At 41.1% G+C, this 14,877-nt stretch overlaps 1 protein-coding gene across 21 annotated transcripts in view; it reads left to right on the plus strand.

The window, feature by feature from the left end:
• The window catches only part of IKZF1 (IKAROS family zinc finger 1), a 103,017-nt gene that overhangs the window by 16,458 nt on the left and 71,682 nt on the right, over positions 1–14,877 (plus strand). For all 21 annotated transcript variants that reach the window (XM_017956713.3, XM_021935782.2, XM_021935785.2 and 18 more), the window contains one exon: positions 6,671–6,790. In XM_017956713.3, the coding sequence (XP_017812202.1) occupies positions 6,671–6,790 (120 nt within the window). The remainder of the gene's footprint in view (positions 1–6,670; positions 6,791–14,877) is intronic.

The raw sequence follows: 14,877 nt of genomic DNA on the forward strand, positions 1-14,877 counted from the left end.
TTAAACATTTGTTCACTGCAGCATTGTTACCAGTATTTTAAAACTGTGGTACATCCATGTACTTCCACATACAGCTCTTAAAAATAAGGAGGATATGAATGAACTAGTATGAAAAGAAGTTCAAATACATGTGAAAGTGAGAAAAGCATGGTTCTGGATAGTATGCAAAGTATGATCCCGTTCTTTAAAAAGAAAATAAATTACATACACATACACATTTTCTATATGCTTGCCCATAACGTTTAGGAAAATTCTAGAGTGATATTTATTAACCTGGACTTCCTCTTGGAAGATTGATGGTAGAAGGAAGGGGATGAGTTAGGGAAGAGGAGGAGAAGAAGGAAAACTTTGCTTTTCATCTTCTACCTTTTAGCATTATTTGAATTTATTTTCCTTAAGCATATACTTTGTTTCTTAAACGAAAAAGCACAACAGCAAAAAACTAGTTAAATGGGAAAAAAGCAGTTTAGCTCTTCATAGCCTCTCATTTGGCTTTGCCAGCCTCTCACTGCAGCCTAGGAAAGCTGGTCTGGGAAACACTGGTAGATGAGGACTGTGATCCTCACTCATGGAAGAGGATCTCATTCACTGGGTTTGCTGACTGTGACTAGAAGTGATTAGAGTGTCAAGAAACCCAAGCATGTTAAAAATTTCCAGAGGCCAAAAAGATGCTTTCATTGTTCTGCTCTTCTTCTTTTCCTTGTCGCTTTCACTTTGGGTAGCTTCTAAATTGGTATTTTGCATGGTGCATTTAAAGAAAATGAGACCCCTTTGGCCAATGCAGGGGTCTACACTCTGATATTCTAGAGTCAAAGCTGAATGCTGACACCTAGGGATTCATCTCTAGAATATTTCTATAAAGAATAGCCACTCAGTATTCTGATCTCATATCTTAGTAACAAAACTAACAAAAGCCTGATTCTCCTCTGGTAGTTTTCTTGTCTTTACCATTATACAAAATAAGTAATTTGTTCTGCACCCTAACCGTTCAAAGGATAGGGTAGCTGGGGGCGGAGACAAGAATGGAGACCTTATTACATAAGACTTCCTGAAAAAGGAAACTCTGTTTTTGTTTGAAATGATTTGGTCTGAAATTTAGTTTGTGTACACTTACCAAAGGGATTCCTATTTCTAAAACACTCATAGTACTTTTGATTTCTGTTAACCTTTGAGCACTCTACATAGTGATGAGAGCACTTAAAGTGTCATGTCACTTTTAGTAAAGAATCAAAGAATATTTTTTCTACTTCTTGGAGTTTGATCTCTGCTTCTCCAGTTAAAACCAGTATTTGTTTTTTTTCATTTCTAAAGTTGGAAGAAATAACACTTAGTTATGGCATAAGGATGTACATTTAACCAAATAGGAGTTAACATTCTTGACAAGAAATCTTATCAAGATTATGTTATAGATTATAAGAAATCTTATCAAGAATATGTTCCTAAATCATCCTCTTTTCTCATAAAATATTCATGTATCAGCAATTTCATTGGATTCAACCTAATGTATGCGAAATGCTTGATAAACAGATAAATACTTAACATCTGTCTTTTTTCAAAGCACTGGGTTCTTTGTTCCTTGAGATGTATAAATGTAGGCTATGCCCTGGTTTACAGTGTCTCACAGATGTGTAGTAGTAGACACTCCATAAGCATTTACTGACTTGAATTCACAGAGTATTGAGAAAATGCTATTGATGGACTTGGAGGAGAGCATATCTAAAGCAAGCTACCCTTTCCTTTAAGGCACATCTCACTAATTCTTTGGGTAAAGCATATTTTTTCTTTCTTTTGTGTTTTTGGCAGTCTTTCCAAAATACGTGTTATACCTATGCATTATTTTTTGGTTTGGTTTCTAAAGAGTCAACCGGTAGGAAAGTAAAGGATGTGGGAGTTGAGAGACGTGCATCAGCATCCCATCTCTGCCTCCCACGATGGGACCTGAGACAGTTATTTTTGCCTCCTGGACCACCATAGTATCATCTGTAACAGGAGGGACTTGAGCCAGTTGATCTCTAAGGTTCCTCTGGCACCTGTGACCCTAAATATGTGTTGGATATTGGCTTAATGCTATTTGTAGTGTGGTTTTTTGGGGATATGGAAACCAGAAGTATACCCTTAGATGTATATAATCTGCTTACATAAAGAAGGTTTGTATATATTGCAGTGTAAATGGGAATATTTTATCAAGTTAAGCATAGTAAATCACATTGATTAAATGCTTTGTATTTACCAAACATTACCTGAAGTGTTTTCTCATTTCAACCTCACAAGGACCCACAGAAGAAAATATAGTTATCATTTCCAACCTGCAGAGAGCTGAGACTCATGGAATTTAAGTAACTGACCAGAAGTCCAGTAGGGAGTCAGAGATGGCTCTGGGGTGGGATCCCCACTTGGACCCTAGAGTGCAAGCTTCTCCACTACTTGATAGAGTTGGGATTCTATATTTTGAGCTTGTATTTACCCAGAGAATTATGTCCTCTTGGGCAATTATATATACTAAAACCCCATGCATTTGGGAGAGGGAGGATCATAGAACTTTGTGGAGTGAATTATACTCTACTTGAGAAATTATCTGCTTACAGTTTATAAGCTAATTATACCATATCTCATCCAGTTTTCCCAGAACACTTCACATAGGTAATGCTTTATTTGAAACATAGGCCATAGGTAAGTTAAGTGTAAATGTGTAATTTAACCAGAAGTTTATTTTATTTTTCTAAGTAAGTGAATTGTATTGCATCTTCTAAATTATTCTATTTAAACACTTGATGTCTTGCTGTCTCCATCTCTGTGTGTTTGCATGCCATTGTTCATGTTCTTAGGAAAAGTGTGGGAGCTTGATGCAATATATACCTTATGTTTCTATGTACATATAGTTTACCAAATAATACCATAAGTTTACTTAGCATATTATAATCCATGCACATTATTTTTATTTTATCTTCACCGCAACCCTGTGAGATAGACCAAAATCATGTTTTTCAGCCTCCTTTTTCCACTTGTGGAAGGAGTCTTAGAAAGGGGACCAGTCTTGTGTTCCCATAGGTCTTACAACTAATTGGTCAAGCCACAAAGCCAGAACTATGTCCTGGGTCAACTAACTCCTAGTCACTGTGTGTTAGTATTTGAGATGTGTTGACTTGTTTTAATCATTTTAGTGTTTTATAATATTTACATACTTTTACATTTTAAATGGTTAACTGGACAAATTTGTTTAAAATCAATGCATAAAAATACTGTGCCTATATTGATGGGGTTCATGAAGTGATAACTTTTCATCATGGAGATCCTCAGCTATCACAGACGATGAGGGGCCCTGGGCACAGAGGCTCACGTGAGGGATGAAATTCTCAGCAGCTCGGACTCACACTTTGGGGCTTTTAGGCAAATCAGACAACCTCTTAAGAACTATCACTGAGTTCAGGCAAGGCGAGCTTGAATTAACATGGAGCCCTTGGTGGGCATGTGAATATATCTCACTTCACTACCATCCAGTTCTGACTCTTTACTCGATGCCCCTGTACATGCCAAGACTGATTTTTTATTCTCCCTTCTCCCCATGTGGTTTCTTCTGCATAGAGAGTTCCTATTGATCAGTCTGACCCATGGTATTTTAGAATTGCGATCCCTACTGTTTCATTATTCCTTTTTCTCCCCCATGTTGAAAAAAATAAATGTCCTGAGATGCAAGATCAGGGACACTGGAGCACTGACATTTAGTTCAGTGCAGGAAGTAAAGGCAGATGTAATTCTTAAGAAGCACACCTGTTATTATGAACCATCCTCAACAAATTGTAGTGGATCTTGTTCTCTCATAGATACAGCAGTTAAATTTTTTAGTAAAAGTAACTAAGAGTTATTTGGATGTATTTTAGCATGCACTGAGCAGAAAGTACGACATTTTTTCACTGGGTAAGTCCTGATTCTTTATGATCCTTCCTGGGTTCCAGGGTGCTGTGCGTCTAAAGGCATCTCAGAGCATCCTGCAGTGCTCCAGTGCAATCACAGGGAAAAACTATAGGCGGAAAAGAGTCAATAAAGTTTAGTTTCTCAACGTCCCTCCCCCACCCCATAATAATGACAGCTGGTTAATCATGAGACACATGCACACCCTACACGCTCTGTACATGTTCACTCATTGGGATAGCATGTCAGGCCAGGAGGCTCCATGGTCATTTCTATGAAGGTACTTTAGCAGGTCTTCAAGGCAAGTGGCCTGGGTCCCTGCCTCCCCAAATTGCAAGGTCCCCACTTTATGTAGGGGACCCGTTGTGTATATTACAGTTCTGTGTAAGATTATTTTGTTATTCTTACCCCCACCCCTCCGCTGCCAAAAAAAATAAAATAAAAATAAGAATTCCTCTGACAACCTTCCTAAAGTCCTGGAAATTTGAGCGTCATTGCTCTAGGAAGTCATCTTATACAAAAATAAGAGTTGTCAGGTGGTTCATATACCTCCTGCATTCTCCTATTTGGAGTTTTTCTCCATTTATGAAAGAGCTGAAAACAGTAAGATATTTAGCAATTGTTACTTTAAAAATTTTCTATTTATAGGCCGGGCACAGTGGCTCATGCCTGTAATCCCAGCACTTTGGGAGGCCAAGGCAGGCGGATCATGAGGTCAAGAGATTGAGACCATCCTAACACGGCGAAACCCCATCTCTACTAAAAAAAAATACAAAAAATTAGCCAGGCATGGTGGCGGGCACCTGTGGTCCCAGCTACTTGGGAGTCTGAGGCAGGAGAATGGCTTGAACCCGGGAGGCGGAGCTTGCAGTGAGCCGAGATCACGCCACTGCACTCCAGCCTGGGTGACAGAGTGAGAATCCATCTAAAACAAACAAAAAAAAAATTCTACTTATAGCAATGAAAATAGTACTGACTTAATACACATTTCCAAGGCTTTAGCATAACATGAGCACTTTCAATCAATGTCTCGCTGGCCTTTTGTTTTTCCTTGGGAAATTCTTATAATCCTGCTCCATCTTTAACTATTAATTTTGTATTGGCTATCCAAATATACCCAATAATGCTCTTTCTGAAAATATGCCAATTGTGGTAATTACAGCTAAGCTGGAATATTAAATTGTAAGTCTGTTTTCCAGAGAATGAAATAGTATTCCCCAGAGCATAGGCTTGGTGCCTGTGCAGGTTCTATTTTAAATATTCCAGGAAGGGTTGTTTTATATACTGGGAATGATTTTACTGGTCTTGCCAGTCATCTGAAATGCTGGTGTTACTCTTGTGTAAGGTTTATTCAACAAACAAGGACATTTCACACAATACCTAGTCATGTTTTTCAGACCTTTTAATGTTTGGTTCATCATTTGCACACACTCTCAAAAATCTAGGTTTGTCTGTGTGTTCATATCACCTTGCCTGTTGCCAGCTCAGTCAGCAGGCACACGCTCCCAGGCTGTTGCTGTTTCATTAGACTTCTTCAGGACCTTCCTCTAAAATGGTCTTCCACACGTAGCTATACTGCATTAGTTCACATCATCTGTTTCTTGCATGTGGGTTGTGTCTCAACTCAGGTTTAAGTTAGAGCTGGAAGGGCGGAAACTATAGGAGTTGCAGCTTCAGTGGAGAAAAGAGCCTTTCCTTCCAGTTGTGGCTTCCCAAGCAAGGTTGGATTCCTCAGAGTAGGAGTGACTCCCCATTGCTAGAGCCTCTGGCCAAATTAAATTCTAATCCAGTCAAAATAAATACAAGTATTCTGTAAAAGCCGATTTCATTTTGTAAATCTTACTTTGTATAGTGTAAGCAATTTTTGTATTTGTATGGATTATATTTTATTTTCCTATTTCAAAGAAAAGAATTTGTGTTAGCAGACTCCTTTGCTTGCAGAGAGGGGATCATTTTCCCAGTAGGCATGGGGTTCCCTTCCATTCCCTGTCCAGTCTTCTTCTCCCCACCAAGTTAAGTCAAACTAAGCAGCTGGTAAGATATTCCCTGGCTCTTGCAAAGAGATGGCAGGATACCTGGTGTGGTATCCTCAAACACAAATTGACAGGAGGGTGTGGTGCGGCAAGCTCATTGTGGTGGTAAATTGGAACAAGCTTACAGGGGGATAAGTTGACAAAAGATAGGAAGAACCTTAAAAATATAGATGCCTTTTACTCAGTGATAAAACATCTAGATATTTATACTGTGGCGATTATCAGGAATATGTGCAAAGATTGGCTATTAGGATGTTCGTTACAGTGTTGTTTAATAATAAAAAAAGGACAGAAAACAATATGAACTCAAAAACAGGAAAAGAACTTAAATAAATCCCAGTGTGCCCATTATAAATGAAATTATGGAAATATGTCCCTGAGTATGGAAATATGTACATGAGAATGTCTAAAAGCTAGTTCATTTTGAAAAACAAAATGATGTCACCTCATATTATTTATAGTATATAAGATGATTTTAAGAGTGGCAGTGTCTGGGATTATAGGTGATTGTATTTCTTCCCTTTTGCACATCTGTGTTCTCTCATTTGTCTTGTGTGGGGAGAAGTGACTTTTCATATAAAAAGAAAAAGGTATATGCATCCCAGCAGAGAAGCACTGGCTCTACCCAATACCTGCCTCCTCATGCCACTCTCTCAAGCCAAGCCAGGGGGAAGCCCAGGCACCTTGACCATGACCGCCCGAGACTCACGCTTCTTCTTTCTCTTCAGGGAAGGAAAGCCCCCCAGTAAGCGATACTCCAGATGAGGGCGATGAGCCCATGCCGATCCCCGAGGACCTCTCCACCACCTCGGGAGGACAGCAAAGCTCTAAGAGTGACAGAGTTGTGGGTAAGTGGGTCACCAGCGGCCTCTGTGCCTGTGAAACCTTTGTCTCTTTGTATTTTTCCAAGACAGTGATGAAGGGATACGAGTCATTTTATCCATTGTGTTCCCTCAACTGGCATATAAGAAACATGGCACAGAGATTGGCTGGATGGGGGTCCTCTGGTGTGTGGGAGGATGGACACTCACAGGCCAGCATGGCCATGAGAGCCACACACCCCGCAAAATGTCCAAGTTGAGGAGCAATCCTGCCCAGGGAGGCATCTCTGTCACTGTCCTCTGTCCTCACTGCACTTGCAGGAATATCAAATGTTATGGATTGTAGATCATGAAAATGACACACTTATGTGTTTTGGCAACAGTGCTCTTCAGTGTTTGGGGTTAGAAGAAGCCACATCTGGCCATTTTATGTTATCCCTCTAATCTCTAGTTCTTAAAATTCAGATTTAACTAAAAACAGAAAGTTTCATAAATGGTAATTTTTAAATGTTATAAAAAAAATCTAAGCACACATTTACATACCTTTTCCATAAAAAAGTACATATGGAACCATCTGCAACTCCACTGGTCAACTTACACATGTGACAGTTTGTGTTTGGAAAACTTCACCCACCCTCTTTATTTCAAGAAACCAATGACTGAGAGAAGTTCAGTGAATTAACCCAGGTCAAATGACACAGTCAGAATTGAACTGAATTTCTGACTCAAAGACTAGTTCTCGCTCCATTATACCATGTTCTCATGAGCTATTGAGTCAATGGTTCCCTGGAATACTTGCTTTCTCCTTTAAAAAGAGAAAGAGCTGTGATACTAAAAGCCACCTATTGGCATAAAAGAATATCATGAAGGACATACAGGTAAAATGAGGTAGACTGGATCAGTGTGGGTCAGCTGCATAAGCCCCCATAGCCAAGGAGGGAACATATATTTAAAATTCTCAGGCTTATGAGAATCGCCTCAACTCTCTGTCTATAGGACATCCTAATGCAATAATGGAAAATGTGATAACTGAGAATTTTATCTACATGTATAGAAAACATATTTTGTATGCTTTTTATGTGTCTTAGAAACCAAGTGGACTAGGTATAATGGTTCTTTTTTCTTTTAACTCAGCAGCACAGTTAATGGCATAAACAGATAAAGATGGTGGCTAAAGCCATTTGGTGTAGATGAATCCAGAAAGCAAGTATATTTATGAATTATTTTACGCTATTGGAAAATGGCTACTATATGAAAGTAGAGGGGAAGAGACATGAACTTGTGGATTATCTGCTCTATTCTACTGAAGAAAGATACATATATCATTTCAGGCTTTTCCAAAGTTGGGATGCAAATGATCATGTTTCATTTTAATTTATGTATTTATTTTTGAGATTGTCTTCTATGTATTGCAAGTGATACTGGTTTTACCATACACTGTGCCACTACAAGGGTTCCTTTCAAAACACATTTATGTAAATTAAAAAATCAGTTTAAATAAAAACATTAAGTCAATAGTAACACATAGATATGAGAAAAGTTTGCAAAAGTGGCGCAGGAATAGTCATTGGGTGGTGATGTTCCCTGATTTTTTTTAGTCCCTGAAGCACCCAGCGCCAAGGGTACTGTTCTCCCTGATTAACACAGGAGCAAACAGATGCTCACACCCTGCCCAAGAACACAGAGAGGCTCAGGGACTGAACCAGAAGAAATGATCCATTAACCATGTAAATGAATGGAGAGCCTGGATGTCAGAGTGAGGAGGCCAGCTCGGGTCACTGTGGAGACAGAGATGGGCTCTCCCTGGAATCCCTGCAACTGCCCTTAAAGGCTGTGAGCCATCGTGGCTGGGGCACCTTTAGAGAACTGAAAGTCAGGCCCATTCCTGGAGAGTGAAGAATAGCACACATGCCTTCAAAACAGTGTCAGTATCCTGTCCCTTGTGGACGTCATGTTGTTAGTGGGTTTTCCTGGGTGGGAGACCACCCAACATGTGGTTGGCATTACTGATGGGTTCCCAGAGCTGTGTCTCTTGGTTCAAAGTCCTGCCCTCAGTCCCAGCTGCCCCCAGCACAGGCGTCACCTTGGAGTCGGGGGCGGGTTTGTCCTTGCCCGTGGGTCCTGGCCTTGCCCTTTGTCATGTTTGACATGACTTTCAGTCTACCTTTCCTTCAGGATGAAGTTTAGAAAATATGATTTCAGAATTGTGAAATTTAAAAACCCTAGAAAACGTCTTTGCTCAGCTTGTAAATAGCAGTTGATGCAGCCCTGTGGACAGGCGGGGACAGCATGTGACGTGGGCACTGAGATGATTTGGGAGATGAATGCTCCTCAGTGGGGCTAGAGGCCACAGGAGTGATGGGTTACTGTAAAGAAAGCAAAAAAGATGCAAAAGCCCACATGACAAACCGGGCACCACACAAAGGAGAGGCTTGAGAAGAGGAAGTGAGGGAGGGAGAGGATCCCACAAGACCGAAGTGCCCAAGAAGACATGGAGGGAAGAGAGGGCTCTTCACATAGCTGAGTTTAGAGACCACCCTCGATGGTTCTGGAAGGAAACCAGCCGGCTTTCATATGTGGTGACAGGCTGTTCATTAATTTGTAGTGTATAGCATTAAATAAATGAAGTATGTAGAGAACATTAGGAAACAATATAAAAAGGTGGGGGAATTCGTGGATAAAGGAAATAAACTGGGTGCCATATTTCATCACATTATTCCATGGGAATAAGTCATCAGTGCAAAGGACTGTAAAGAGCGCACAGCAGGAAATGAGAAGACAGCCCTCCCCAGGACAGAAGTAGTGGGGCCGGCAGGAGGAAATGGAGTTGCTGAAATGCAGGGTGAGCAGCAGGGGCGGAGAGTGCCCTGTGGGTAAGGCATACCTCAGAAGGGACAGGTCCAAGCTCCCTGCTCCCTGGCCTGGAGCTTCTGGCAAAGCTTTTTCTCTCTGAGCCTCAGTTTCCTCCTTGGAAGGTGGCAGTAGCAACTGAACCTGCATCACAGAATGGCCTTGAGGGTTAGATGGAACATATATAGACATACTTTGTTGAAGACAGAGTAGCAAAGACACAAAGTAAAAAGGACAGATAAAGGAAATTCAACTTGTGCAAAATAGAAATTTCAAAGATTTACAAGAAGGGTAAAGGAAGTTATCGTAGCTTCAGTTGCGAAAAGGGAGAGAACAGATGACCAGCACCAAGGATAGAAGAGGTATTTCTTACTTAAAAAAGAAAAGTCGTCCAAAGAATAAGCAAACTGAAAACAGCCAGAAGAGAAAAGAGGAATTTGTTAGAATAGGGCAAGACTAAAGGACAGAGTAAGGGTGCTGGCTGCCACCTGACTCAAGTCCAAGTCGAGCTGTCACTGTTGAAATTTCAAGAAGAAAAAGTGAGAGGCTAAAAGATGCAAAAAAAAAAAAAAAAAAAAAAAAAAAGGTGGGAAATGATTTGCTAATAATAGATTACACGGGTGTCTGCTTTAGAAAGTGACAAGGAACACTTTTGGAAAGCTGTGAGCTGTTATGACCACTGGCATCCTTCAGTGTTAGGCAAATCTATTCTCAACAAGGATAACAGACCATATTAATAAACAAATTGCTGGGAGTGGTAGAAATCAGTCCCCTATGATGAGGGTGCGAGGTTATACTGATTGGTGAGTCACTCCCAGAATAAATAAGTAATGGTTTCATACCTCATTGCTTCATTCAGTGTGGAAGGAACATTCTAGGTTTGTGTGTAAGTTTAGGGAGAAGGAGACAGAGCCAGAGGGCACGGCAGCCCTGCAGCCCTCAGTTGGCCTCCATTTTCTTCCAGGTCTGAAGAAAATGGAACAAAGGATTTAAAGTGCTGCTTGAAGAATTTAAGTTAGACTTAAAGGAGAGATGTGGTCTTTACTCTCCTTTTGGTAAGGAGAGGTTTAGTCATCAGAATGGTCTATTTAATGAGACTCTAGCTTCTGAAGTGGTCTTTTTAAAAACTAGAGAACTCTCACCTCTCTGAAGTGGTTGTGTATGAAACTGTTTAAAGCTGAGGATGCACTCAGTGACCTCTTCAGGCAACCCCAGATTTACTCAGTCAGCCATGCCACACATGCTAGAGAAGTAAAAAAATGAATTAAGACTTGTTCTGAAAACTCTTGAGCAGGGACTCTTAAAAGTTTTTCATTTAGGAATTATGTCAGGGTTGGGGTCTGGAGAGCAGATAAGTGTTTTGTGTGAGAAAAGTAAAAGTTTAGTTATTTTCTTCCCTTATTCAGTAATACTTGCATTTTTTTCCTCCTTCTTTATACATACATATTTGCCAGTTACTGACTTCTCTCTTGTACACATTTCCGTGTCCTAAATTAACCAAGGGTTCTCAGCTGCTAGGATTCTATTGACAAGCACAGAGGTCTGGAGGTGTGAGTAAGGGCATTCCTCCCTCATGAATTCAGGAAGCAGGGGAGGCATTTGGGTGGGCGGAACAGAGGAGCAAAAAACCAGAGGACAGAGAAGAAAGATTCCAGGCTAGAAAATGGGATGGCCACCCCTGAGAAGGCAGACAGGTAAATTTAGGGCTTAGAGTAGAGTTGAAGAAAAAACCCAGGGCAGAGGCACAGGAATGCTGTAGGACTGAATTGGGACCATGATTGATGTAAGCGACCGGAGATGGGTTAGTTGAATCTGTGGAAGGCTGAAGGATTGAGGCCCATATGGGCCTGGAACAAGGCTTACTGAATGACTTGCTACCTGGCTTGATAATCGAGACAACCTCAGGCAGTAGTTATTCAGGCGGGAGGACCCATGAGTTTGAATATAGGGAGATAAGGTGTATTTCTATATGCCCTGGTACATTCCAGAATGTGCTTCTTTGGCTCTGTGCACTGGAGCAGCCAACTCCAGGAGTTGTGAGGAGATTGCCATGGTTTCATGAGTGGTTTATTTCAGCTTGCATCTCACAGTGTGGTGTTCAGAGGCATAGGATCTAGGCTCCCTGGCAGCACGGAGAGATAGAAACTGAATCAGCACAACTTAGGTACTTCACGTTGAATAGTTTGGACAGGATTTGATTTACCCTAGCATAATTGAAAAAAAAAAAAAAAAGTAGAAAAAAAATCTAGGTATTTTCCCTCTGGACTTCAGAACAAATGATTGAGTGTGTAAAAGCATAAATATTCTTTTTTATTCATTCAATTGAAGTAAAAATTTCTTTACTCAGCCATGAGTTCTAGGACTGCAGTGGGAATTGTAAGAGGATTACCATATTTTTAATCGGCTATTCTGGTGCCAAATCTCCCCTTCATTTTAGAGTTTCAGGCAGAAGACCAGCACGGTACTGGGGAGGTAGACAAATGGTAGTAACAGTCCTGTACAGCCTGGGAAGGAAGGAGTGGTGCTGAGGACAGCTTTCACCATGGAAAGAAAGCAGCCGCTCTGGTCTAATTGGAGATTGGGCAGCAGGCTTTTGAGCACGGATGCGGAGCCTGCTTATCTAATCAGCAGCTAGAGGAAGTTGTTTTTATCTGCGGAATGCATCTCTTCTGAACCGATAAACCCCATTTTAGCTGGGGAGAAATATTATCTAGCAGCATCTGAGCATTAGCTGCAGCTGAGCTCAAGCATGTTCAAATGTGAGAGAAGTCTCAAGCCGAGAACTGTTTGCCGAACTTCAAGTGACTGGAGTATTGGTTTCAAGTTTTCTTTTTTTTTTCTTCTTTGAGGAATAACTGAAAGCATATTATTTGGATTCTTATTCACCTTGCTTTTTTAGTTCCTTGCCCCCTTCATAGTTGAATTATTATTCAGTGGTCCATGGAGCAAATTTTGAAAATTCTGTGTTACTCGTCTTGCAATTTCCTACCACTATCTTGGAATGCCTCGTGAAGACAGCAAGTATTGTCAGCACAAACATGTCCAAGCCCAGATGATCCCAGTTGGAAAGCCTCCCCTTTTCCAAATTTCCCAAACATGAGATATAGCATTACAAAATGATCTGCCCACCTCTAAGCTTTTCCATGTTTGATAAGAGAGGCCATGATGTAACAGGTTCGTTGCTTCGCATTTCAAAGTCAATTTTAATGTACAGTCTTCCAGATTGCCTTTTGGGTAGGATTTTTATGTCTGCTAATTTGTCAAGTAGTTCAAAATGTTTAGGGATCATGACAGAACTTCATGACAGTTTTGATTTTAGATTAAAGGAAGTGACTTTTGTGCTATATCAGATACCAGCTTGTACTAGGTTTTGGAATGGACCGGTGAGATCAGGCAGCAGAAGTTTAATAACTTTCCTTGGAAAACTGAAATTGATGTGTGTGTGTTTGTGTATATGTGCATGTGGTATATGTGTTGTGTGTGTGCAGGTGTCTGTATATATGTGGGGGGTATATGTGGTGTGTGATGTATATATATCGTATGTTTGTGTGTGGCATGTGTATGTTTGCATCTGTGTACATGTAGTATGTTTAGGTATGTAGTCGTGTGTGGTATATGTGACACATGTTTGTGTGTACATGTATGTGTGTGGTGTGTGTATATGTATATGGAGTGTATGTGTATATGCTGTGTATGTATATGGGGTGTGTATGTGTGTGGTGTGTATATGAATGGGATGTGTAGTGTATGTGTGTGCTGTGTATATGTGTATGGGATGTGTAGTGTGTATATGTGTGTGAGATGTGTAGTGTGTGTGTGGTCTGTGTATGTGTATGGGATGTGTGGTGTGTATATGTGTGTGAGATGTGTAGTGTGTATGTGGTCTGTATATGTGTATGGGATGTGTGGTGTGTATATGTGTGTGAGATGTGTGGTGTGTGTGTAGTCTGTATATGTGTATGGGATGTGTGGTGCATATATGTGTGTGAGATGTGTAGTATGTGTGCGTGGTCTGTATATGTGTATGGGATGTGTAGTGTGTAGTGTGTATATATGTGTATGGGATGTGTGGTGTGTAGTGTGTATATGTGTATGGGATATGTAGTATGTATGTATTGTGTGTGCATGTGATGTGTATATGTGTGTGGGATGCATCGTGTGTGGTGTATATGTGTGTATGAGACGTGTTGTGTATATGGGTGTGTGTATGGGATGTGTAATGTGTGGTGTGTGTGTGTATGGGATGTGCAGTGTATGGTGTATATATGTGTATGGGATATATGGTGTGTATGTGTAGTGTTTGTGCGTGTAATGTGTGTATGTGTGCAAGATGTGTGGGCTGTGGTGTATATGTGTGTACTGGATGTGTGGTGTGTATGTGGTGTGTGTGGTGTGCATGTGTGCATGGGATGTGTGGTGTATATGGGATATATGGTAGGTGGTGTGTATATGTTTATGGGATGTGTGGCGCGTATGTATGGTGTGTACGTGTATAGGATATATATACAGTATGTATGGGATGTATGGTGTGTATGTGTGTGAGGTGCGTGGTGTGTATGTGTGTATGGAATGTGTGGTGTGTGTGGGATGTGTGGTATGTATGTGTGTTGTATGTGTATGGGATGTGTGGTGTGTATGTGTGGGGTGTGTGGTGTGTGGTGTGTATGTGTGTATGGGATGTATGGTGTGTGGTGTGTATGTGTGTGGGATGTGTGGTGTGTATGTGTGTATGGGATGTGTGGTGTGTATGTGTGTGGGATATGTAGTGTGTGGTGTGTATGTGTGTATGGGATGTGTGGTGTGTGGTGTGTATATGTTTATGGGATGTGTGGTGTGTATGTGTGTGTGGGATGTGTGGTGTGTCTGTGGTGTATGTGTTCACATGCGTGTGGCAGCTGAGCCACTGGGGTGTTTGCTGTGCCTAGGAGCAGGCCATGTGGTTAGGTAGGCCTGGCTCTGTTGATTCCTAGCTGTTAGGCCCTGGCAGGTGAAAACCTGCTTTGTTACACCATTAATTGGCCCGACCTGATCCTGGCTGTCATGTCTGTGAAGCCTGACCCAGGGGGACACAGCATAGATGGCTGTCCAGGGCAGCTGCACTGACATCATCATCGTCTGCATTTTGGCATGCTCCATGTCAGACATTCCTGTTAGGCAGGTGGCTTTAGGGGAGAAGCACTGACACACTGACCCTGACAAAAAGCTTATAATTCCTCAGTGATAAAACACAGGGTGCAGCCTGTGGCCAGTCTGGTGAGGCTGGG

The sequence above is a fragment of the Papio anubis genome, chromosome 4 (genome assembly GCF_008728515.1).
Source record: "Papio anubis isolate 15944 chromosome 4, Panubis1.0, whole genome shotgun sequence".
Classification (NCBI taxonomy): domain Eukaryota; kingdom Metazoa; phylum Chordata; class Mammalia; order Primates; family Cercopithecidae; genus Papio; species Papio anubis.